The sequence below is a fragment of the Vanessa cardui genome, chromosome 12, assembly GCF_905220365.1.
Source record: "Vanessa cardui chromosome 12, ilVanCard2.1, whole genome shotgun sequence".
Classification (NCBI taxonomy): domain Eukaryota; kingdom Metazoa; phylum Arthropoda; class Insecta; order Lepidoptera; family Nymphalidae; genus Vanessa; species Vanessa cardui.
The window spans coordinates 187,016-214,995 of NC_061134.1; the positions used below are offsets into that span (position 1 = coordinate 187,016).

Here is a 27,980-nt window from a genome sequence, read left to right on the forward strand (position 1 = left end):
CAGAGACGGAAACCAAGTGTTACGAGTTTTTCTTAACTTCTCGTGTTTATACAACAATCGATATCATTATGGATACACACAATATTGTTGTAAACGTACAGTGATGCCACCATTACACACCAATGTCAGTACGACAATTTTACAAAATAGATTGATTGAAGAATATAAACTAAATTTAAAGAGCCGTTTCATGCTTCTTGTCGGATTGTTGACTAACTTAGTGGGCAAATTAGGTTGCTACTCCTTTTAAGCATGGTGTCGATTATTCATGGGTGAGATTTCATTTACATATTTTTTTCTGAGAATACTTAGTAATAAAATTTCATTTGAAATTATTGTAAATTTATTATATTTCTGTAATGATGTGGTTCAGGAAAATATTAAGTTTTTTAATTTTTATTTTTTTTAGAATAATAAACGTTAATTATTCTTTAAATTCTGCTTTTATTTCTGTTAGTCGTTATGTAGCCTCTTGAATAATCCATAATATCATGACGGTCAATATATGACACAACTCCCATTCTCATGTCTGTCCAATGAATTCGACAAAGTTAATTCTTTTCCCAAAGAATTACTTGTATACGAAACTCTAATCCTCTTTGTACTGTAATCCTCGGAAACATCTGTGGTATCATATGCTATTTTTATTTCCAAAAACAGCAGATAGTCGATGTTTTATCGTAACAACCATTGGTCCTGTAATAAGATATCTGCTAATCGTTCTCCTATCGCTATGATAGCGGCGGCCGTGTTCCCGCGCGGCAGATGCGGCAGCACTGATGCGTCACCAACTCGGAGGTTGTTTATCCCTTTAACTCTCAAGCGCTCGTCGACAACGCGGCCGATCGCTGCCGTGCCAACAGCGTGGTAAACTGAGTTTGTCATATGGCGCACGTAGCATTCCCAGTATCCATTCACATCTACATCGGGACAGCCAGATATTTTCAATCGGTTTATCGATGCGTTGTATTTCTTATAGATCGGCGTTTCAACCATTTGCTCGATGATTTTTATGGCGTCAACCATTTCTTTAACATCGCTTTCTTCGGATAAATAATTAGGATAAATAGCTGGAGGTGCGAGTGGATCCGAACTTGCTAAACGGATCCAGCCGCGTGACTTGGGTCTCATTATCACCGATGATATAACAATTAAACCACTTTGTTCGTTAGCTGACACTGTCTGCTCAAGCGCTTCTCCAGTAAACGACACAGAACCATCGAATAAAGCTTGAGCTATATTTATAACTCCCTTGGGAATATATGCATAGATAAATTGTAAATTCGGTATTTCGCACTCAGGTCTATCGTTCACTAAGCGTTTGAGGGTATAGTTGTAACAGTTTGAATTAAGAAAAGCTGTAATGTCAGTCAAACTATTTGACGTCATCGGTCCACTTCTGGTGGTTACCCACTGTAGAGCTTCGATACCTTTTAATCCAATTGACAAGGGATTTAAAGCTGAAATAGTATCATGATCGACTTTGATGTTAACAAGCGGTAGCACGTGGTCTGACATCTCATTACCAACAGACAAGTCCGCCTTAACCGGAATTCCGAATTGCCTTAAATGTTCTTTAATTCCGACTCCAGAGAGCATCAGTAATTGTGCGCTCCCAATAGTTCCCGCACTGAGGACGACTTCGTTTTTTGCATATAACCGTAACGTTTCATTCGCACTCCTGGACACTGTAACTCCTCGCGCTGTGTTATTCTCGTCAATAATAACTCCAGTACATTGCGTGTTCTTTGCTATTCTTAAATTTTTCTGAACACCCTTCAGTTCTAAATAAGCCTTGGCTGTGCTTACTCGCTCACCTTGCGAAGTAAAACCTAATATTTTGGAAACGCCAATTTGAGATTCAGCATTTACATCTGGATTATATGGAATATTAAGGGATGTCATACCTTCTACAATTCTTTCGTGCCACGGATTACCAGAATCTCCGAAATAGCCAATCGAAACTACCCCAGAAGTATTGTGATATGCTGCTGATGATTTAGGAAGAAGATTCAAGTCTTGGAGACCTTCGTATTTAAGAAAATAAGGTTCGATATCTTCCCATGTCCATCCAGAAATGTTAAAATTATAGTCTTCTCTGTTCCCACGGGTGTACATCATGTAGTTGATGCTGGTGGAGCCACCGAGGCACCGTCCTCGCGTAAAACGACAACGTTGCCCCTTGGAGGCAAGGCAGGACTTTTCGTTGGACAATGTGTCGTATGACCAGTCAAGATTCGACCTACCCAATGTTAACGACGCTGCTGGTATCTGAAATAAAATATTTTGTAAAATTACTCTTGTCGTTATTAAAACAGAAAACCTAATGCTTTAATTATCACCGATGTCATTAAATACATTGACAAACCTAGATGAGCTAGAGATACACATGGAAACTTAACTCTAAATAGCATACCTTAGTCAATATATTTGGATCCCCGCCCGCCTCCACCAACAACACGTGCTTGCCGGCGAGAGCGAGACGAGCGGCGACCGCACTGCCGGCGGCGCCCGCGCCTACGACGATGTAGTCAAATTCATCGCCATCTATGAAATACATAAAATATACTTAAGTAATGTAAAACAATATTATTTATATCAAAATCAAAGTATACTTTATTCAAGTGGGCTTTTACAAGCACTTTTGAATCGTCATTTAACAATTAAGTGAAGCTACCACCGGTTCGGAAAGTAGATTCTACCGAGAAGTGGTAATTTCAAGTGGTAGTGCCACGCTGTATACCTTCGGGTTACAGCCGAATGGGCCGGCACGCCCGGGGAAGTACCACTCTCTCACTTAAAATCGGCGTAAAGTGGTGGCAATGCTACCGCGTTTCGTCCGGTAAGTGAGAGTTCCGGAGGCCCAATCCCCCTCCCCCCAAAACTTGATGGTTGTGCAGAATTTGGTTAAATTACCCCAGGAGGGTACCATCAGCGACAGCGGTGGAGAATCCCTCTCTGGGCATCCATGCTCAGGACGTACACCGCCTGAGCAGGGATGCCCAGGCTGCCCTCCGAATTCTGGGGGGGGCAATTTTGCGCTCGCCACTGTTCGGGGCAAGCGGAGCAGGCATCATAAGGCAACCCCTACCACCCTCGCTGTGGACTTCTGCAACATAAGGGGACTCAACTCCAACCTCAACGCCGTTCACTACCATCTGGAAACGGCGAAGCCGGCCTTGCTCTTTCTAACCGAGACCCAGATATCTTCTCCTGCCGATACGACTTTTCTCTCGTACCCTGGGTACAAATTGGAACATTCCTTTATACCACGAGCTGGGGTATGCGTTTACGTCAGAGATGATATCTGTTCTCGACGCCTCGGCAGCCTTGAAGGACAGGACCTATCGATTATCTGGCTACGTGTAGACTGCGATGATCATCCGCGAATCTATGCGTGCCTTTATAGGTCCCATAGCGGTAATGCCGAAACCGACCGACTGGTTGAGCACGTCCAAATGGCTACAGATTCCGTGCTTCAGCAGATTCCATCCGCAGAGATCATTATTCTAGGTGACTTTAATGCTCACCACGCAGAATGGCTCGGCTCACGCACCACCGATCATGCGGGTAGATCTGTTCTGGACTTCGCTCTAGCATATGATCTGACACAACTGGTCAACTCGCCAACGCGAATACCGGATGTGGAGGATCATACACCTTCCCTGTTGGACCTTCTGCTGACTTCGCATCCGGATGGCTATCAGGTTATCGTCGATCCCCCTCTGGGCTCGTCTGACCACTGTCTCGTCCGGAGTACAGTGCCGGTTGTGCGGTACTCACGGCCTCGCTTTGTTGGGTGCCGCCGAGTATGGCACTACAAGTCAGCAGATTGGGATGGGATGCGGTCTTTTTTTGCATCGTACCCATGGGGGCAGATTTGTTTCTCGCCGGATGATCCGAACGCTGCTGCTGACTCTGTTGCCGATGTGGTGCTTCAGGGTATGGAACTATTCATTCCTTACTCTGCAGTACCCATCGGTGGCAAGTCCCAGCCTTGGTTTGGTCGTTTCTGCAAAACGGCATCACGCCGAAAGTGGGAACGCTATCAAACCTGGGCTAATGCATCTGCGTCTCGTGATGTAAATACCAGCGCATTCAAAAAGGAATATAACTCTGCCTCTAGGTCCCTCAAAAACGTGATTGCTAGGGCGAAGACGGAGTACATTGGCAGAATTGGCGAGAGACTGGTGCGTCTCCCTTCAGGAACACGAGCGTTCTGGTCTCTCGCTAAGGCTGTCTTAGGGAATTTCTGTCAGCCCTCTTTTCCATCTCTGCACAGGGACGGTGAGTCATTGGCCCATACCGCGAAAGAGAAAGCTGATCTTTTAGGCTCTCTCTTCGCGTCGAACTCGACTCTGGATGACCAAGGAAAATCTCCACCAACAATTCCGCGGTGTGATACCACGATGCCGGAAGTTAAATTCCGGCAAAGTGCAGTTCGTAAAGCACTTCTTTCCTTGGACATTCATAAGTCGAGCGGACCCGATGGTATCCCTCCAATCGTGCTACGGACATGTGCTCCCGAGTTGGCACCGGTCTTAACGCGTCTTTTCCGGCAATCCTACACATTAGGCGTCGTCCCGAATTCCTGGAAGACAGCTTTGGTGCATCCGATCCCTAAAAAAGGCAACCGCTCAGACCCGTCCAATTATAGGCCTATAGCCATCACCTCCTTGCTCTCCAAGATAATGGAGTCCCTTATTAACTGCCAGCTCCTGCGGTACCTAGAGGAGAATCAGCTGATTAGTGACCGCCAGTACGGTTTCCGTCGGGGTCGCTCAGCCGGTGATCTTCTAGTTTACCTTACTCATAGGTGGGCTGAAGCAGTTGAGAGCAAGGGGGAGGCATTAGCAGCCAGCTTGGACATAGCGAAGGCCTTCGATCGCGTATGGCACAAAGCGCTTCTTTCGAAGCTTCCTTCCTATGGGCTTCCCGGGAAATTATGCAATTGGATTACCAGCTTTTTGGCAGATCGGAGCATCAAGGTCGTTGTCGACGGTGCATGCTCTGACTTAAAATTCGTCAATGCTGGTGTTCCACAAGGCTGCGTTCTATCACCCACTCTGTTTCTTCTGCATATCAATGATTTGTTGCAAATCGGAAACATTCATTGCTATGCAGACGACAGTACCGTTGACACCTTATACACCGGCCGCGCTAATATTTCTCGGGAAAACGTCGAAGAGAACCGGAACAAACTTGTGTCTGAAATCGAGTCTTCATTAAACGAAGTCTCGAATTGGGGCCGGCTAAATCTAGTCCATTTCAACCCCAAAAAGACGCAAGTTTGCGCGTTAACCGCTAAAAAAACACCATTTGTCGTATCTCCACGATTTGAGAACATTCCGATAGCCGCTACAGGTAGTATCGGAATACTTGGCGTTGATATTTCGAGCCTCGTTCAGTTCCGCGGTCAATTGGAAGGCAAAGCCAAATTGGCTTCAAAAAAGCTGGGCGTGCTCAGCAAGGCGAGACAGTATTTCACGTCGGCCCATCGCCTAAAACTTTACAAGGCGCAAATTCGGCCTCACATGGAGTACTGCTCTCACCTCTGGGCGGGTGCTCCCCAGTACCAGCTCCTTCCATTTGACCGCATCCAACGTAGAGCGGCTCGAGTTATCGACGATCAAGCCCTTTCCGATCTCCTTGATCCTTTGGCTTTGCGTAGAGATGTCGGATCACTCTGCATCTTCTACCGAATTTTTCACGGGGAATGTTCCGAGGAATTGTTCGGATTAATCCCGGCTGCTGAATTTCACCTTCGGACATCTCGTCAAAATTCTAAGTTTCACCCGCACCATCTTGATGTCCGAAAATCCACAACAGCGCGATTTCTTAGACATTTTCTGCCTCGCACAACCACTTTGTGGAACCAGCTTTCGCCGGCGGTTTTTCCGAACCGATACGACATGGGAACCTTCAAGAAAAGAGCCTACTCCTTTCTCAAAGGCCGGCAACGCACCTGCAAGCCCCCGGGTGTTGCAGATGTCCATGGGCGGTGGTAGTCACTTTCCATCAGGTGAGCCTCCTGCTCGTTTGCCACCTATGCCATAAAAAAAAAAAAAAAAAAAAAAAAAGAACCGGCAAGAAACTCAGTAGTTACTCTTTTTCAACATTTAAAAAATACAGTCATGTTAGTTAATACAATTATTAAATTAATATATCCTGCCTGGAAGTCAACAGGTATTAATTCCATGCTTTTTTATCATCTACAAAATCTTGTATCGAATAATACGCCTTTTTCACCAATGTATTTTTAATAAACGATTTGAATTTACGAGACGGCAAAGTTAAAAATGTCTGTGGAATTTTATTATATAAATGGATACCTTGCCCCAAGAAAGATTTATTGACTTTGCGGAATCGGAAACTTGGCGTTATCAGCTCATCCTTACTTCTAGTGCATATACAATGATTATCACTGATTTTATCAAAGTGATCAATGTTACTGTGAATATACATAATATTGTTGTAAATATATTGCGACGCAACAGTAAGTATTCCTACTCTGTTAAAAACATCCCGAAGAGAGTCTCTAGCTCCAAGATTATAAATAAACCGAATTGCTCTCTTTTGTAAAATAAAGACAGATTCAATGTCTGCAGCGTTACCCCAAAGTAATATGCCATATGACATAATACTGTGAAAATAACCAAAATAAACTAAACGAGCGGTATCAATATCAGTTAGTTGTCTAACTTTTCTAACCGCGTATGCTGCGGAGCTGAGTCTCCCTGTTAGGGACGACAAATGGGGACTCCACTGAAGTCTGGAATCCAATTCTATTCCCCAAGAACACCGTAGTATCGGCTACATCAAGCGGGCCACCGCTTAAAGGCTTAAAGACCGCTTATATTATTATATAATATATTTACATATTTTACTAAAGAAATAGTCTGGCCATGCATTGTACTATTTAATACAAGGACTCTATAATATAAATAAATTAATAATAAGCTCGTAAGCATGAATTGGATATTTCAGATTATATTATTTTACCTGCTACTTCGTCTCCATAATAAGAAATTCTCGAGCGAAACTTCGCATCGACATCGTTGAAACTGCTAAACTGACCACAGAGCAGTATCGCCACGGCTACCGTCAGCACTGAAAAAAGAACATTTCACATTTACTTATCATAATATGAATAACCGTCTTAGGTTTTAACCGAACTGGTGCAGATATTGGAAGACCTGAATCTAAAGCGAAGATTTAATTTTATTTTCAGGAGGTAAAGTAAATTTTTTATTACAATTCTCAATGTAAATATTAAAAATATATACAAGACTTGAAATAGCGAGGTAATACAATGTACACACTATCCGTATAGCTAGACTCAGCACTATTTATTTTATTTATATACGTTACAGACGGTCTAACTTTACAACACATTCAACGAACTGTCGCCGTAATCTGCCCAAAAACGTCAACTTAAAGCGGATCAGGCAAAACAGAACGCCGAATGTCATTTCATTTGAAACTAAACTTGTAACTCGCATTTAACAATACAAAACCTCCAAAACGAGATGTTTTGAAATAAAAAAGTATCTTTTGTGTATTGGTTTTAGAATATACATATTTTTTTGTTTTTAATCGCCTTTTCACAGTGATAAAGCCTCTCTAATACGTCGACTCATACAACTATTTTTTTTGTTTAAGTTTCAATTTATAATACAATAAAGCTGTTTCTTTTAATGTGAATATTTATTAATTCTTAATAGATGTTTAAGTGCGGAAAGATTCGATACGACTCTAGAGCAGATGCACGTGACTAAGATCTCAGGGCGTAATAAGTCCCTTACTTTATATAAGTAAGAATTCGTTGGAAAAACATTTATTAAACTTTTGGATACATGTCTGCTTCGTATAGAGTTAATGAGAATGATATGCAACAACACAACACAAATTATAAGCTCATATGAAGCACGCGAGCGCTCAGAGGTAGCCCGGGTTTAAGCCTACGAATTTCGGTTCAGATCTCAGGCTATCTATGTTTGTAATCCTATTTTATTGAATAAATCAAACAAATACTTTACAAGTATCCCTATGATCAATAAAGTAGGTATAAATTATTATCTGTAACTTGATTCGTTCTATTGAATAAAACAATGTTCAGGTAATATCAAATGTCTTGTACAATTAAGTGCTACACATACTATTTTGTTACGTTACTTATGTATGTATATGTTTGCAAGAAAGACATAAAAATTAATAGTCTGTGTTAACAAATTAATTATTTCATAGCTGCTAATTACGAACAAATATGCGTTTTTTTGTCCGTCTACTCCTTCTAATTGAGCGTTATATTGTAGCAAGTAATGTAAAGTGATTGTTTTTTATTACTAGTTTAATAAAGTCATTTAACATAAAAAAGGCGTAGACTTGAAAAGAACTGGCAAAAAACAAACTATGCTTTATATTCATTGACAAGTGACAAGTACACTTCTGTAAAAATTAACAAAGAAACTGTACATAATTAAAAAAAAGTTTTGCTGAAAAACGTAAATGTAACCTCTTCTAACAAGATATTTTCTCACATTCTAAAAATATTACACTCCTATTTTGGGCAGTGGTGTACAAAGTGAGTACTTCATATAAAAATATTATTCAATTTAGGAACGAATTAATTACCAGAGTTTAATCTGTAGATGGACTATTTATTTGATCTTCAAAAACCTTTTAAAATTTCTTATATATTCCGATCTCCCCAAAAATGAAGAAAAGATAATATACATATACATTCTGCTTCAACTCACAAAGTGATGACCTAATTGCCCTAACGACCCTTCAAGTAGTAAGCAATCTTCAGGTAGTAAGCGACCACGACTATCCTCTGAATATTTATGTTAAAATTGCTAAATATTTCAACAACTTGAACAACATAGTTTAATTAATTATAAGCAATTAAATGAATAGTTGTAGAGATAAAAAAATTAAGTACAAAATATTTTCTTGCAATACAGAGCCTTATTTTTTCTATAGTCGGATTTAAAATTTTTAAGCAATTCTTTGATAGTTTCGAATTTACACGTTACTGCCCATTGTCTTGATGTTAACTTTAGGCATTAAATTTTTCAAAAAAAAAACGTACAGAAAAAGTATATTAAAATTTTCAAAATTTCCGCCGGTGACAAAAATCAACGAGCACTATAATATAAAAAGGTTGAATATTAAGAACGTACTTTGTAAATACATGTAACAAGCCAAAAAAATCGGCTTTGATGTCGAGGAATGAGATCAATCTGAGTTATCCTCAACACCTGGCGTGTCTCCGGAGCAAACGTTGTTATGGTAATCCAATCAGTCAGCGCCCTCGTGACGCGAGAGACACCACAACGTTTTCTGGCATCATTTATAATGGAGATTATTTTTTCCTGACTGTCATAATGGTACCTATAGGGACTGAAATATGAGCCTTAGAATCCGAGTCAAATAGATATTAGTTGTGTTTTCCAGACGAAAAATATTCAGTAGCAGCCCGGAGTTTAGAATGTTTCAGTGTTTTAATACATTCCCGTACTTTTGAAAGCAGGAATAGTGGTTAAACTTTTAAAACGATCATGACGGATTTATGTTCCCATCAGATTATATGATTAAGAAGACAGACACACATTCTGCACAGTTTAAGAACGGCTTATTTTAATGCATTATGATATATATATATATATATATATATATATATATATATATATATATATATATATATATAATAAAGTTACCTTATTACTCTAGCTCTTTTTACGAGACTATCTGCAATATGTGAATAATATCTATATATACCTAAATAAAAATTAGGGATTCATATTTCTGCGGAAATCACCTGAGCAAAAACCTTCTGTCCCTTTATGTGGGAAGATTTATAATAGATAAATTCTAATTGTTTGTAATAAAAATATTACAGCTAAGTTCTGAATCTATCGTAACTCAATTACATCCTCATAAAAGTTATAAAATTCGAATGAGTTATTGTTTGCGTATGTGTTACGAATAATTAAACGTTAAGTACAACCTTTGTCGAGATGAATGAGTAAGGTCAACAATCCCACAAACTTAATTATTCAACGGAATCAACGTGTCGTATCTAATGTTGCTCATTGTTTTGGATTATGAAATGGTATTTACGCTTGGACGTACACACATTACGTTTGTATTTACCGCATAAATACACTACGAAACAAAACAACAGCACCACATCGAATTATTGTTACTCTCGAGTAGAAATGGCCTTGAAATTTAAAACACGTCATCTTAACCAACGGTCACGGGTAAAGGCTAGATGCTGAGTTATAGTAGAAGGTGAGATGTGGTGACCACTTAACATCCGTCTACGGAAAATCGACTAAACAATTCGTCTAAATCAATTCGACTAAAACAGTTCATCTAAAAAACTATTCGACTAAAACAATTCGACTAAAGCAATTCGGCTAAAAACAAATCGACTATGATCACTGCTCATTCCCACATTACACTTCAGTCTCGCGACTCTGCAGTCTTCATCGATCTTATGACCACGATTCAACCTTCCGCGCACGAATAATAAGGTGGAAGGTTGGCATCGTAGCTTCAACGAGTTGGTTCGGCAAAGCATCCCAGTTTTTGGGAGCTTATCAGATGCCTGAAAGAGTATCTCAGCCGCCACCAACCAAAATATATCGGGATCTAAATCAACGAATCCGCAGCATCGTGTTAAAATATGACGATCAATTGCGAACAATCTGTCAATATGAAGATTTAATTTCATCATTTTATATTTTTATTTATTTTTTATTTTATTCTTTCTTTCATCTTTGAAACCAGCTTGTCTCTATCGTTCATTCAAAATAATAATAAACTTAATACAAAAAACAACACAAAAAATATAAAAAAACTGGAAAAGACAAAAAAAGCTTAAATAAAAAAAAAAACAAAAAAAATGGAGTCAGCAATCCGCCACGTCCTCGTTCGTTGACTCTGGGTCCGGCAGAGAGCAGAAATTCATAAATTCATGAAAGGAGAGAGGGAGGATGAACGAAGAATGATCATGCCTATTTCAACCTGATGATTACTCCATATAGCTAATTCCAGCCAGATATCTCAATCGTGGATCCTACTCGATAGGAATTCTATAAACAAACGAATTGCTTTAGTCGAATTGTTTTAGACGAATCGTTTTAGATGAATTTTCCGCAAATCCTTAACATCAGGTGGCCAATCAGACGATTCACTTCGTAGAATACGTTTTATTAATCTAAGATTTTTTATTCTTAAGGTGTAATTTAAATTCAAAAATTGCCAAAGTATACGAGGAATTTTTTATTTTTTTTAAGTATATGGTATTAAAAATTCCTTACAATATTCTACAAATTCCGGAATTGCAGCTACGCTGACTGTACTCAACCTTCTAACCGTTTGATAACAATACTGAGTATTGTGATTTGGCGGTCAATAATACGATGAGTGACCAGAAGCACAAAAAGCTCAATTGCACATGGCGGTGCATGTGGACCTTGCTTTGCACAAACGGTAAACTGCTGTTACAAATTATTCTTTACTTCTCATGTTTATACAAAGCTTTTTTTGTTTCTATCTAAACAATCAATGTTATTATATTTGTATGTACATTATATTGTTGTAGATATACTATGGTACCACCGTAAACATGTTGTAAGACAAATTTAGTAAAAACATTCCGACGGAAGTCTCTGAAAACGAAAGCTTTTTTTGTTGATCGAATGTAGTTGGATTACTCCAAAGTAATATACCATACATGATACAATGAAAGTATCTAAAGTATAGTAATTGAGCTATATCGGCGTGTTGTGGTACTAAGTCTAGAGAGTTCTACATGAGATAAGAATATACAATAATGTTATAGTGGTAAAAAGTCTTAGAAACACAGAATGATCAAACAATTTCGGTACACATAATGTTGTCTTAAATTTTCGCGATTATTACACATTTAAATAAAACTAATTATAACGGATGAATCGCGTATATTAATTATTCTATATATATCTAGTCTACCCGTGACCACGAACACTGCAAAGTGCTCGAAACGTCGGGATGTTTAAAAATAATTAATATACGCGATTCATCCGTTATAATTAATTTCGGTACATCCTAAAGTTAAGCTTTTAATATATTCAATATTATTTTAGAAGAACCAAATAACGTTAAAAAAAACGTGTCAACATTTACATGACTGCATGGTGGGAAATCGGAGACCCGTGCAGTTAGCAAGAATATCGAAATAGTCATAATGTACTTATGGCTGACCCTTAGGTTCCTTCATTAATTTAGTAGTAAGCGGTATATCTTATTGAAAAATAAAAAATAAACTCTATTTTTTGGCATCCTGATTGAGGGAAACCAAAGCCTATTTTTTTAAATATAGGGTTATTACGTAAATTATTATATTATTTAGTCATTATGAGTAATACACCCATTGTTTTGAATTGTTTTTGTTTAAATTTAAAACTCAAAACGAGCAAATGTTAATTAAAATTCTATGAAATATTTATATATTTTTTGTTCTATTCAGGAAGCTCTCCTAATGGCCACGATATGAAAAAGTACCCGCTTATACGATAAACAATAAACTTTGGTAAAAAGGAAAAAGGTAAAATTGTGATTTAACGATGCGATCACGAAAATATTTACAACAAATTATACTGTTAATAATAAGCAGAATGATAGTTCTTATTAACCTTTAGAACCCTTTGTTACAGGCAGTTATCGTAAAATAGCCACCATTAAAAAAATAAATAAATATGAGACAACATCACATACGTTACTCTGATCCCAATGTAAGTAGCTACAGCACTGCACTTGTGCTATGGAAAATCAGAAGTAACGACGTTAACACAAAGACAACTTAGAAAACTAATTATAATCTACATCCACTTGGCCGGGAATCGAACCCAGGACCTCGGAGTGGCGTACCCATGAAAACCGGTGTACACAGCACTCGACCACGGAAGAAGTCAAACCATTGGCATTACCGCTGTAATAAATATTAAGGATTCTGTAAATTACTGAATTGTTGCTCCTTTTATTTAAAGTTCAATTTTGCTTTTTTCTGTTAGAACAAAAGCATAAAAAGATCTTTGTTCCACCATATGTAATCTACGTGCAGTATGATTATCGCGATTGCAATTGTTGTTAATTAAGCGTACTCAAAGTATATATTTACATACTAATTAATTGCTGTAGTGTCAGATCATATAGCTGCAGACTATGTGATTATATTTTACATTTTTACATACTCAACAAAAACATTTCGGTTGTATAAGCTGGGTAAGATATTTTTCGCAATCGTCGTTCGGAGATCCGTGATCAAATAGCGAAACAAACGGATCCCTTCGAGTGCGATTCTCCGAACATGCGGGCCCTTAATCTTGCCGAGTTGCAATATTTAAGATCAGGTAACATTACAGATTTAGAGATTGGACGATTTCTGATTGGGATGTTATATTTGTACAGTTAACATTAATTAAGTTTTTATTAAATTAAAACTGAATATTTCTAATCAGCATTCATTGATCAAAATATTTGAAAACTACTGTATACGCTATATGCATACACACTAAATTAAAGTACACTATGAGTATTAGATATGTGAGCTTAAGATTGGATCACTTTAAATTATTGAATACCGACGTAGATATCGTGGCGTTAAATGGTTAGATTAATTTGATATCAATTAGCTTAACAGATAAATTAATAGCGATGAGAAAATTATAAAGAGGAACAACGTACATACTTAAACCGCAAGGTTGGTATAGAGATGTCTATCGGTACAAGTTTAATGTATTAGGTGTTGAGATTAGCTTATATTCCAGTTAGAACTCGAAAGAATTTTAAATAATGAGATATTGAAACAAGTATTACAATATAATATATGTACAACAATACAATCTAGATAAATTTCAACGCATCCAGATTCGATCTAGACTAGACGCCAATTAATCTTAATATAAATAAACAATCAATCTTACGCCCTTTAATGAGTTTATTAAAATTCTAGCCGCGTGGCCGATGGGATGTTTCATCGGTTAATCATTATTTAGTAAAATTGTCTCCAATCTTGCGTAATTAATTTTCAGAAACGATGTAACTTGCTCCCTTTAAATTACAAATAAAAGCAATAATTTCTTACTCTCAAAAAAGCACAAACATCCATGCAAACCTAGAGTCATTATGTAAAGAATTTTCAAAATAGACGTTGTAAGTGTGCCTTTTTAGACCTTTTCGGTCTTCGTTTCTTATGTATAAATATTGAAATCGGTATAAAAGATTTAAAGTCCGTAATAATATGAGCCTTAAATATTTATATACATCAGAAATGAACACCTTTTCAGATACATTGTCATCCCCATATAAACAACTACAGAGAAAAAAATTACCTAATGTAGGTACATAGGAACATCTTATATGGAATACATTTACAAAAATTCAACCTATTAGATCAACAGGTTTTGGCTGTGCTTAGGATGTCAGTCAGTCATCAGTAAGAAAAAGAACGTCATATGAATTTTATTTCATTTATTTTTTAATATTAATATGATTGAGATAATAATCTTACCTAATAGTGTAATCTCCAGGTGAAACTTGCTCGTTTTCAGGTCAGGCGGCGGTGAACTAACTATGTGCCATCTTTGGAGCTTTTTGACAAAGTTTGTCCTAAAACCAGAACATATATACATAACTGTTAATTCATATGTGATCGACACTGCATACAATATTAAAATATATAAAGGAGAAAATAGTTTCAGATAAACTACAACTGGCAAGTTTACGACTGATTACACCCCAGGAGGAGAAACTGCTTTTTTCAGTCCGGTACGTGGGGATTAGTAAGAGATTAGTATAGTGATGAAAAATGAATTGGTCATTCCACTTTTAGAAACCACGTACATATGATTTACAAGAAGCATCGTCTATAACATTCGGTGATTCTACATTTTATTGGGAAGAATCAGTAAGTAACTTAATAAGCACTGTATAAATTGGACAGAAGTTAATCTAATTACTGCTTTATGACAAGACATTAGGACATTAGACAGAATTATGACGAAGTAAGTGGAAATAAAAGAAAATGAAACGTTAAATTCGAAATGAAGGATCAAAGAAATTCGAACTTTGAAGTGTAATTATGAATGACCTGCTTTGACTGCGGCCAATTGAGACTCACTATTGCACATGACGAGAATAAATTATTCACGATTTAATGATAATATGATGTTCTTTTATATGTATCATTGCGCCTAAACGTCATGATATATAAATCAATTGACACCGTTACCAATGTGAAAGACACAGCAATAAATAAATAAAATTTTTACTTTCAAAAAGCCAGCTACAACACGTCCGTCTCAATTTGATATGAAAACACCATTTTAATCAATCAATGAATCAATCAAAATAAACTTTATTCAAGTAGGTTTTTACAAGCACTCTTGAATCGTCATTTTACAATTAAGTGAAGCTAAACCGGTTCGGAAAGTAGATTCTACTGAGAAGTTTACTCTTTTTCACAATTTAAAAAAATACAAAGTCAAGTTAGTTAAATACAATTATTTAAATTAATATATCCTGCCTGGAAGTCAACAGGTATTATAATCAACAGGTAATATGGAGGTAATACAATGCTACACATTTTTGAAACAAAGTGAATATCTGTGTCCATGCTAGTATAAACTGTGTTACAGATAAAGTATCTACATTACCGACAATAATTTCTAATTGCCCTTAAGCCGTCTGGACTCCCGCCACATGAGTTAATGCTGTAAATTGGAACGCATACAATACTATTACGAAATTTAAATCCCTCCTTGTGTGCTATGAGGCTCGTGCACGAGACTCCTTATAGAGGAATCGAGGACCCACTGGCGGTCAGACAGCACTCGTACCCCGATACTTATGGTCCCTACCCCTTCAAATGCTTTAACCATTATTAAGTCCCAAGTCCGAACTTTCGAGGACTTAGTCCGAACTTAATAGAACTAAGTCGAAAGTTCTGACTTGGACTACTAATGTAGACGTACGGATAGAATGTTTTACTCAGGGCAATCTGTTAGTCTATTGTGAGTTGGAGCTCCCGAAAACAATATAATAAAATAATACTACTAATAATTACATACGGGTAATTTACCGAAAAAAAAACATCGTTTACAGAGAAGGTCTAAGTAATTAAATATGATTTTTTCTCACGAAACTACACCCGTGCGAAGCCTGGACAAGCTGCTTGTACATTATAAATAGCAAAAGTAACTTCGGTCCAACTGTTACGAGAAACAATGTTAAGAACCGGTGCCGCTGCGGAAAAAGCTGAAGCAAAAAAAAGAACTAAATATTCGTGTATTATGTCTAATTACTTTTTTGTTCCATTTGCTGTCGAAACGCTTGGCCCTTGGAGTAGTGGTGCAGAAAGCTTCATCAAAAGCATTATAACACTTCGCCTCATTGCCTCTACTGGTGACAGGAGGGCTGGTTCGTTTTTTGCCCAGAGGATCGGAATTGCGATTCAACGGGGAAATGCTGCTAGCATTCTTGCCACCATTCCACGCGGTCAAGATTTATACAGTAACTAGTTTTAGTTCATATTTGTATATATATATTTAAGCATTTAATGTTGTTAATTCTTATGTTACTAAATTTCTTCCTACTGTTACGAGCAAAATTGATATTTTATTAACTTACTGATTGAAATCGTCTAAAAAATATAATGTAACACATTTTATACTCAATTGTACAAAATTCCAATTTTTGTAGCGTATTTTTCTGAAGGCGCATTGAAACAGACATGTACACTGTACAGTCAGGATACGTGTACATGATTTTATTACGATTTACTCGTAATCTCACACTATTCGACCTTAGGAATTCAGATAATTCAGTCAGGATTCCATTCCTTACGCAGTCGTCAGACGATCGCGACGAGCAGTTTGGTGCGTGTGCGGGAATGTCGTCCGGCACGTCAACGATTCTATAAAAATAGTTACTGCCTATAATAATTATTCAACGATATCCTTATGAATATATTACCTATTTACTTTACTTATAAAATTGTTTTACATACATCGTAACACGCACCCTTGAGCCTTAACAATTATATAAAACATAATTTGTTTTTTAAATGTTCATCATTAATATTATATTAAGTTTTTTTAGCTATAATTCGTTTTCTTATTTTTTGCATACGATTGTTAATGCCTAAGAACCCAATGTGACTGTCCTTCAATTGTTTAACTTCAGATTAGATAAAATTAAATAACTAAATTAAGTAAAAAATAAAAATTATATTATATATTATATATTTTTTGTAAGTATATATTTTTTTCTTTAAGTACTGAAGACTAAAATACAAAATAATATTAAAGGTGGAATTTAATAATAATTATAATTACCAAATTCAACTTTAAAAAAAATCATTTTGAGATATCTGAATAAATATATCTTAAAATTAAAAAGTTCGTTGTCACTTAGCATCAAGCAAACACATTCAAATTTACATATTTCAGTTCATTCGCTGAATTTTCGATTACGTTTTTTTTATCAATAGATTTTAAATAAATAACGTATAAGTTAATAGTATAAAATTTGAAACAAACGTTAGTATCACATTATTGAGAAACTGCTATTCGTTACGATTCCGTGAAAAAATAAACAACGCAATAACGAAACTGGATTCCAGCTAAAAGTCTAGGTTAAAATATTATAGTCCCCAAATGTAGAAAACGCATGAACTTCTCCTCTCTCATAGACCGATCGGAAGGTACATCCGAGACGACCGGAAAGAGCTTAGGACGCCAATTCTTCTTCTACAAATTGTCTTTTTTATCAATCATTTATGTCGATACTTCGATTTAATTGCGAGGATTGTCGTAGTTCGATTGGGACATAATCTGGGACCTGTTAGAACCGTTATATGTTAGTAGATTTGCTTCACCAGGGTGTATACACTCAGTCGACTTCTATTCTCTGGGCTACTAAAAAGTTTCGACCGCAAGATCCAAAACTTTTTAATCCACCCGACCTGGGATTGAACCTATGCGTAGTAATACCCCTAAATCTTTACTTGATAGAGTAATTGAAAAATTGTGCTACAAACAAATAATATGTCAATGACAAAACATGACTGCACAATATAAAACAACAAAGGGCCAAGTTTAGACAAAACGAATACAAGTAATTAAGAATAACATGCAAATCTTATTTGATACACGCCGACCAGCACATTAAAATTGAATCAATTAGTAAATAGTAGGTAAACGTAAAGTTAAGGCTGGCTACTTCTTTTGATATTGAATATTTGTAAATAATCACAAATTAAAAAAAATACTGAATTCCTTTTGCGGGCTCTTCTCAGGTCAGGATATTTCCGTTTTCCTAACCAATCACTTAGTAAGTGTGATGCTCATACACTGAATAATGTAAGTTGATTTGATTTGTCTAGATAATGAAGTGTCGGGTATCGTCTCAAAGTTAATAACTTAAACATTGATTATGGAGCTGCACTTAGCGGGTAAGTGTTGATAAATTATAGCTCGCTAACACGCGTGGATCAAACTAGAGCAATTAGTGGAAGAGCAATTACCTGCGCAAATTTAGCAATCATCTGAGGAATTGCAAAATGATAACGACCTAAATCGATAGCTCTTTGTCGGTTCATGAAGGTCCAATATTTTTTGATTAGGTCTCCATTATTTTTTTTAAATAGTATAAACAATGCCGTCCCCAGGCATTCCTTTTTTTAAAACTTTCTGTAAAGTAACCTTAATCGAGAAGTCAGTATTGGCCCACTATTATGATTATCATAATCAATCAATCATCATAATTATTTATTTTGAATTATTTCAATTTCTGTTTTTTAATTATTTTTTTTAAATAATATTATACAAAGTCAATATGGAATTTTATTTGGATAAAATTAACAATTCTGTTAATCAATTATCAGTATGAAGAGATAAGCGTCAGAAATATCGACAGCGTTAATCTGTTTCAAAAACATGATGGTAAAATCTTAATGATATTCGAACACCGTCGGATCATTATTTCTTATTGTTTAATAAATGTAATCGATCAACAAGTTACTTCGTGTGTTTGATATAAGATTGTATTTAAAATTATTTTTTCGCCCATATATGAGTTCAAATGTCGTAGTTACTACTCCAGTTTACTTTGACGAAAAAGAAAAAAATATTTCATTTAAATAAAGTGTAAATCTTATGTTTTATTGCGACTTCTAGGCAGTTTTACATGTATAAAATTTATACAATTGACGAAATCAATTACGCACTATGGAGAAAAAAAAACAGCCTCATAAGGCCAATGGCATTCATATGGTCGTAAATGAGTTTACCATAATATGCTTATTATGTTAATTACAATAATATTACATTAAGAAAAAATTAAATACTAATTAATAAATTAAATTATGCATTACTTTAACGGATAGCTGGCAAAAAGGGAGATATTACACAAAGTGTTACAAACAGTTCATAATATCCAAATCATAATCATCCAAAAAATATGTACCCAAAAAATTTGACACGTATTTAATATATAAAACAAAATTAGAGTAATATTAATAAAAGAAAATATAATAAACATACCTACTATAATTTATAATAAAGCTAAATCATTCAATCGATCTAATTCTTTTCGTTTCTGTTATATCAATTAAAACAGTCTGTTTTGAAACTATAAGATAATATGAAAGTCCCATTAGTGAGATGAGCATTTCTCCGTGAGTCGGTACAAATGAAATAAACCAAACTTACCTGGACATAATATCAGTATGATTTGAAAATACAAATGAATATCACTACGAGTAAATAATATGAAGTCCTTCCGCCGCGTACGAACGCGATAAACTCAAAACCTACCGAAGGCTTTAGGCGGTCTGCACTAAGGACGAAGCAAGCCTTAGGTGTTAATTCATCACGATTTTGTGTAAATTGACTAACATATTATGATAATTGTTGAAGTTGTCCAAAAACAATATGCCAACCTATAGAGATGTATATTATTTTATTTATTTAAAGACTTTATTGACCGGACTAGTGTCCGGTGAATCTAGACGTTCGGCAATACTTAAATTAACAACCAGCCGATAATTGGTAAAATTGTTCAAAATATAAATAAAGTGTTAAAGTAGTTCTTTTTCACATACCATTTCTGTGTATGTAAAAAAAATACTCAAGGTCAAAAGTAAACAAAATATGAGAAGACGGTAAGTTTTACCATTAAAATGTCCTAGATGGAGAAAAAAATGTTAATACTTTTTGCCTACGAGCACCGTTCCTGAGGTCTCGACTTCTTTAAAATGAAACACGAGAAGTTACAATGCAATTTGTATAAGATAATATTTGGACACTTTCAGTAACAGTTTATTTAAATTCAAAAGTGAAATAAAGCGCTTATTATTGGTTCTGTAACCTTTATACACTTACTACACTTTATACCTTAATGCACTTTTATCTTTCTTTGTACGTACAACCAATCTTATATATTATTGTCTGCTTGTTGATATCTTCTTAACTGGATTTGTGTCGGTATTAGTACTATATTGTTGATCTAACGTTTGAATAAATACCAATCAACACGCATCGAGACAGCCTAGCCCAGCCTTCAATCTAATTAAAATATTTATCAATGAGTAATGAATTCCAGTAGGTACAAATTAAGTCATATTCGAGTATGTTAGTAATTTCTTTATGCCTATAAGAATTATATAATTAGTTATGTTTATAAGGAACACAATCTATGCTAATTAATGATGAGGGAGATGAGTGTGTTTTTCCTGCGTTTCCATGCATAACATTCTTCTCAGTAACTAAGTGTACAACTTGTAGCCTGTTTACACGTTTAAGCTACACGTATTATCTTTCAATTTTATCATAAAAGTATCAATAATGGCTTTAAGAAGTAGAAAATGCAAACTCTACTTGCGATAAAAATGCTATCTAGCGCTGGTAGCTCTCAAAAGTAGAAAATGCGACAATGGTTTCGCTCTCAAAATAATAATAAACATTAACAACGGGGTACAAACTATAATATATATCATTTTAATTATTTAGTAGGTTTAATCATTTTTAATAAGAATTAATAACATTAAATGCTTAAATATATATAAATACGAACTAAAACTAGTTACAGTATAAATCTTGACCGCGTGGAATGGTTTCAAGAATGCTAGCAGCATTTCCCCGTTGAATCGCTACGTAGTTTAGTAGGTAGGACGAGCAAATGTCAGACATTGGCACCGTGAGAAACATTAAGCTATCTACTTAACACCAAATCGCCACCAACCTTAGGGACTAAGATATTAAATTCCTGATCCTGTAGTTACATTGGCTCACTCGCCCTTACCTACCCCTACCTCACTGCTTGATTGTTGACGCATATGTCGCGTTGGGCTTGATTGGAGGCGATGTCATATTTAAGGATAAAAACAGTAAACACATTCTTAATAAATTCAGTATTGCTTCGAATCAAAACAATTGCATTATTGGAAACAAACAAGTACGTTGAAACATGTTCTGTTATCACCTAGTTAAAAAGTTATTCGTATAAAAATTTTATAAATAAAAAAAAACCGCCTTCAAAAATGAACTAAAAAGAAAAAAATAATCAGTTACATCCATATCCAATTTACGATTTTTTAATCACCTCTCAAAGTCGGTGCCAACATTGCTATATATGCATATAAGTACATAATACATACATACAAAAACTAAATCTATTTATTGTATAGATGACACCATTAGACAAACCTTACTATCGATACAAATTAAATGATTTCAATATAGGAATTTATTTACTTTGTTGGCACCGCCTTCAAAAGGTGATTAAAAAATCGTAAATTGGATATGGATGTAACTGATTATTTTTTTCTTTTTAGTTCATTTTTGAAGGCGGTTTTTTTTTATTTATAAAATTTTATTTACTGCTTTTCAGTGTTGTTTTGTTATTTATAATTACAATTGGTAGTGTTTGTCATTCACTTTAATGCCGTTAATCATTGAGGAGTTCTCCTGGTAGTCCACCATCAGCTAGACTTCATCATAGGCATGTTTACTAACATCAATTGCTTGACGACTATCTTAAAGAAATAGAACTAAGCCCGTAAAATAGTTACTTACTAATAGGTTCTGATTACTAGTTGTGGTCTTCATCATCAGTTCCACTTCATCAAATGTCACTTTTCGTGAGCATATGACCAAGGCACTTTGAATAAAACCGAAATCACTATAGGTGTGCCTATAAAATTTGAGGAGTTCCCTCGATTTCTCCAGGATCCCATCATCAGATCCTGATCTCCTGACAATGGGACCACCTGTAAAACATGCCCTTTTAAACAAAAAAAGAATTGTCAAAATCGGCCCAGCCATCTTCGAGTAATTCGGTAACATACATAAAAAAAAAAAAAAAAAAAAAAAAAAAAGGCCCCGACGAATTGAGAACCTCCTCCTTTTTTTGAAGTCGGTTAAAAAGTTTATCAAAGTTCCGCCATTTTGTACAAAATATTAATGTTATACAAATCTTCGTCGATTATTACTTTCTATTAGTAAAAACTGTATAAAATCTGTTGCGTGTCAAACAATAATATTTAGTATTGTTGTCGGTTGTAAGGGTGAGTGAGCCAGTGAGACTGCATTCACAAGTTACATAACATCTCAGTACACAAGGTTGGTAGCGCATTGGCGATGATGGGCATGCTTAAAATATCATACGACGCCCTTAACTGCGGGCCTGCGGACTTAGTTGTGACCACTCTAGTGGACTTCATGGGGCTCATTTGCTTATAAGCCTATGATATACATATGCATATATCGCTTAAAGCGATATCTAATTAGGATTATTGTGGAATAATTATATTATGATCTTAATTAGCGATTGTTACAAACTCAACGACAGACACAAACTCACACGCATCTGTATTGTAATCGCTTCTCATGAATCGACGGCTTAACTTGAAAAAAAATATTAATGAGTCTAATATAACATATAATTTTATTGTTATAAAATACAAATAAACACCAGAAAAAATAAATCATTGTGTTTTTAAAATATAGTTATTTATTTTAAATTATCTTTAAATTAATATAACAATAAAAAATTGTTGTATTATTTATTACCTTTTTGTTTTAATTTTTTTTAAATCAAGATAAAGCCAAAACCTGTGAAATATATAACAATCATTTTGAATATTAAAAACTGCCTTCGTAAACACAAAGAACCTAAAAAGCATAAAATAGTCACATTTACATTAATTGATTGATTGATTAATCACCTTTCTATTTCAAGGATTGAAAATGTAAAATGGGTACGAAGGATAGGTTAGATTGGGATGGACGTGACGAGCTCTTTAATTGTAAGTACCAATATGCTGTTATAGCGTAGAATAATACTACGCACTTGATAAATAAGGAAGTATATGTTCCCGACGCTATTACTGTTAATTCGAAGAAGCAGTGGCGGATTTAGTAATAGGCTAAGTAGGCTGGAGCCTAGGGCGGCAGATTTGGAGGGGCGGCAAATTTAGCCCAAATGTTATTATCTTACAGAAATAAAAAATACTTATAATTATATGTATACACAACACGTCCGTAATCTGTATTCTCGTCAATACATAGCGGGTTGGAAAAATAATCTAGCACTGACAGAAATATCACCTAGTTCATAATCATACTAATAACGGCAAGAAGCCGATGTAATAAGGACGATAGAACACAAATCAAAATACAGACGAATTGATAACCTCCTCCTTTTGGAAGTCGGTTGAAAATTTCAAAATAAATATAGGTAATTAATTTGAATTGCAAAAGTCAGTAGGTGCGCAAAAATTTAATAGCCCACTAGCCTACTATCGGCCAATTTATAAATCCTCTACTGCAAAGAAGATTTATGAAAATATTATGGTACATTCGTTTGTTCTTGTTAAATATTACATGTTGCAGTTCTTATAAGGGTTCCGTGCGTCTGGGTAAAGCCCACCCAGTGAGCCTCATTACTCATCGTATATTCTATCTTCAAACAACAATATTTTGTGTTATGTACAGGATTGAAGGGTGATGGAGGGAGTGTAATTAAAAGCACAAGACTAAGCGACTCAATTCTCAAGGTTAGTGAAGCATTGTCGATCGAATGGGTAATATTTCTTTCAGCGTATATGTCTGTCGCTGGTGAAAACCATTTACCATCAGACAACCCATTCACCCGTCAATCACCTGTGATGAATTTTCAAAAAACATTTAAATATACCATATCGATACAGTCGATTTGAGTAATCGAGGAACATACTCATCTTTGAAGTCGGTTAAAATAACGCATAGCACATAGTTTTTACTAAGGCTGCCGTTCAAGATGAAACTAGTCGACTGCAATAAAAAATGTAATAAAGTTAAACACCTAAATTAGATTAATGAAACCGGAAACGGTTATTTCCCTAGATTAATATCAAATGGATTCGAAACGTGTAAATTAAAAGTAGTACAGAAATTAGTACGAAATAGGTTGTCACGCTATGTCACGCTATCTAATGTAACAAGACCCGTGAAAAGCATTCACAGGCCGAATAAAATTGGATTTTCCCGACTTGATGAAAATGTACCGATATTGTGTGTTAAGGAATAATATATTGGGCCTTCTGTTAGACAATAAAGTTTCCACCGCCCGAATCGAACCGTTTTCGTATAATTGATTTATAAAGTATATTTACTCGTCCTAATACAATAAACATAGTTTATACACTTATTACAGTTATTAGACGTTGAAAAGACCCCTTGTCTAAACACAATGCATATCAGTTTCACCCGAGTCTGACAATAAATTAAATGTACTTATAATTAACATCAATTAAAAAATCCTAACAAAGCAAATATTAAATAACAAGGAAAATAATTAAAAGAAAATAATTAATTCTCTAATATAAACCTTCTGGTGTATTGCTTAAGAATATAGTTCCTACAATGGCGGAAGATACATAAAGCCTAGCCCAATAAACAAACATCAGGTGACGCTCCATAGGATTTTCTAATAACTCTGGTATATGCGATAGACTATTCCAGGTAGCTTATATGACTTACATCCACCTTAATGTTGGTATTGAGATTTCGAACAATCATCTCACGTCTGTTCGATGGGAAATAATATTTTTTTGTCCTTACTTCTTAATATTTGCAATAATAATGATACGCTGTTAGGTGTTACTGCACACGTGTATGATACTGAGTGGTCTAATTCTATTTTTACAATATTTGACGAAAACGGACAAACTCAAACCACCGAAATTAGTAACTATGTTGTTATGGCCCTTGTGCTTGTAGCTACACTTACCCCTCCAACCGAAACACGATAACTACCGCCAAATAACAGTACTCAGTATTGTTGTGTTCCGGCTTGAAGGGTGAGTAAGCCAGTGTAATTACAGGCACAAAAGACGTAACATCTTAGTTCCCAAGGCTGGTGGCACATTGAGAATGTAAGGAATAGTTAATATTTCTTACAGCGTCATTGTTTATGGGTGATGGTGACCATTTACCATCAGGTGATCGATATGCTCGTCCGCATACTATACCATAAAAAAAAAAACATATTATGATGAGAGGGTGTTACCGACCCAGACAATCTTGCACAAACCTCTACCACGATGTAAATGTCAAAATAAGTTCGATACGATGGTCTATCATTATTTTTAATTTTGTTATTACTCATCACCACAGTAAATTTAAATCTTGTTTTAAAAACATTTAATAAACGAATAAATACTAAAAATATTTATATATTAATTATAATAAAAGCTTTTATAGATAATTAGTAATAAAAATCAAACACAATGACTTATTAATAAAGGGTCCCATTGACCTCATTACTACATCATGTCTACAGGTATACCTCCTGTACCAATGTCCAGAATAAAGCTAACAAAATAACACCAACCTTATTTATTCCCGCTAACACCAACCTTATTTATTCCCGCGCTTCTCATCTTTATTTCAAACCATCGCGATATAATAAGCGAAATACTTAAAATCAATAATAGATTTAATAAAACAAATTATCTTACCTTTTAATTACATCCATAGTCGGCACGAATCCAATCTTGTATCATTTAAAAACAAATAACTCAAGTTGCATAGAGATGGAAGCGGCTCAGCTTTCCGCCTTCGACTCCGCATAGATCGTACAACGCACCCTTATATTACGCTAATCTCGACAGGCGCGGATTAGTAACGTTACTGAACACTACGTCACTGTGCATACATTAAAAGAAGCGTAAACAACTTTTAAAGGCTCCGAGGGCAAATCCTCGCGCAGCGCCTTTTATGTGTTTATAACTGCTCATTAATAAAAATCTTTGTTTAATTGTATTACAGTTAGGCGGAAGGGTAAATGAGCCTGGTGGCTGGTGGTGGCATGACCACTTACATGGAGAGTTAGTGGTCGTCACTACCCATGCCCAAGCCATGATGCAATGATGTCGTAAGAAATATTAACATTTGCTACGTGTCTAGGATTCTGTATCCCCTGCACCCGTTACACTGGCGCAGTCACCCTTCAAATCGAAACTCAACAATACTGGGTATTGCTGTTCGGCGGTAGACTCTGTAAGCAATACACGTAGGTAAGCATCGTAAATAAAAATCCATGTATCGGATAAAAATCTCTTGCCGATCGTGCATCCAGCGCACTAGATATGCTAGAAGATAGAAACAAGCTAAGTAGTAGATGAAATAAGTTCCACTAATTATCTTCAAATCGAAAGAAGACCTACGCCCGTCTCTAGGATTACCAGGCAGTAAGCCTTACTGTATTGTATAAATCGATTACGAACAAATTATTACCAACCACAACAAGCATCATTAAAATTATAATACATCGTACCGGTACAAAGTGATGTAGGGCTGCAGATGGAGGGCTGGTTCATTTTTCATCCAGAGGATCGGATTTGCGATTCAACGCGGAAGCGCTACTGGCAATGCTGGCATTGCAAGATTTATACAGAAACTATTTTTAATTCATTTTCGTATCACTTAATGTTAATAGTTCTTAAGTAAATGAAATGCATATATACCACTTTATATTTATTTTCGTTTATTTCAGGATATTTTAAAGTAAAATCACGTCGTCGTTTCTGTCTGTCTGAACGCGATAAACTCATAACCTACAGAACGGATTTTCATACGACTGTCACTAATGGCCGAAGTGATTCATGAGGAAGGTTTAGCTGTATGTTTTATTATGGTTTGGGGACACGGGATGAAATATGAATGATGATTGTTGAAGATGTCGGAAAAAATATGTCTACCCATAGAGGAGGGCGTAGGTACTGGCGTGCCCCTCGTAAGTCTATACAGTTAAATTTATTACCATATAATCGTTTTAGGTTCACTATTGTTCTGCACGTGTGAAGCCGACGACTGTTAGGTTGTCTTTTGTAAAAAATGCCAAATTGTGTTTGCAATGCCTATTTGAAAAATATACAAATTTAAAATTCACAAAAGTTATACCCGAAGATGCATTACGTTTACAGAGTGAAAAAAGCCCGGTCGTATTTGATGAATAAAGTCAAATCATGTAATACTAATTGCAAAGTACATACATATATAAAGAACGACTAAAATTAGAAATTTCTAGCCTACGAAATATTTAGAATTGGTAAATAAAGTGGATAACTTGACTCAGAAACAAATAGACGAACAAATACATGCAGTTAATACTATTCCGAAGCTGTGCCCTACTCACTTGGAAAAGTTAGAAGTAAAGTTAAAGTCCTTTTCAAATTTACTTGTAACTGTTTTGCAAGCTCATAAAAATTATTATACTTCTGATAAGATTATTATTACCACAGTGTCTAAGTCTGTCCAGTGAAGTAATTCTCATGGCCAAAATAAACAAGAGTGTGAGTTAAATAAAAAAATACGGTCATGATCACCGAGGCAATAAATGCTATCCCTTGTGGCTCATTAATAATAGCACCAAATTATATA

General features: G+C 35.5%; 1 protein-coding gene across 2 annotated transcripts; it reads right to left on the reverse strand.

Annotated features, from left to right (window-relative positions):
- Positions 1–183: 183 nt before the first annotated feature.
- Positions 184–26,113, reverse strand: LOC124534501 (glucose dehydrogenase [FAD, quinone]-like). Of its 2 annotated transcripts, XM_047110414.1 has the most exons (6): positions 26,057–26,113; positions 14,567–14,664; positions 7,003–7,110; positions 2,417–2,547; positions 1,908–2,271; positions 184–1,832 (listed from the first exon to the last, which is right to left on the reverse strand). In XM_047110414.1, the coding sequence occupies exons 1-6, from the start codon at positions 26,071–26,073 to the stop codon at positions 676–678; spliced, it is 1,875 nt and encodes a 624-aa protein (XP_046966370.1). In that variant the 5' UTR covers positions 26,074–26,113; the 3' UTR covers positions 184–675. The 2 variants fall into 2 exon arrangements, with proteins under 2 accessions (XP_046966370.1, XP_046966369.1); XM_047110413.1 differs by having other exon boundaries at positions 184–2,271; positions 26,057–26,111.
- Between the last annotated feature and the right edge of the window lie 1,867 nt (positions 26,114–27,980).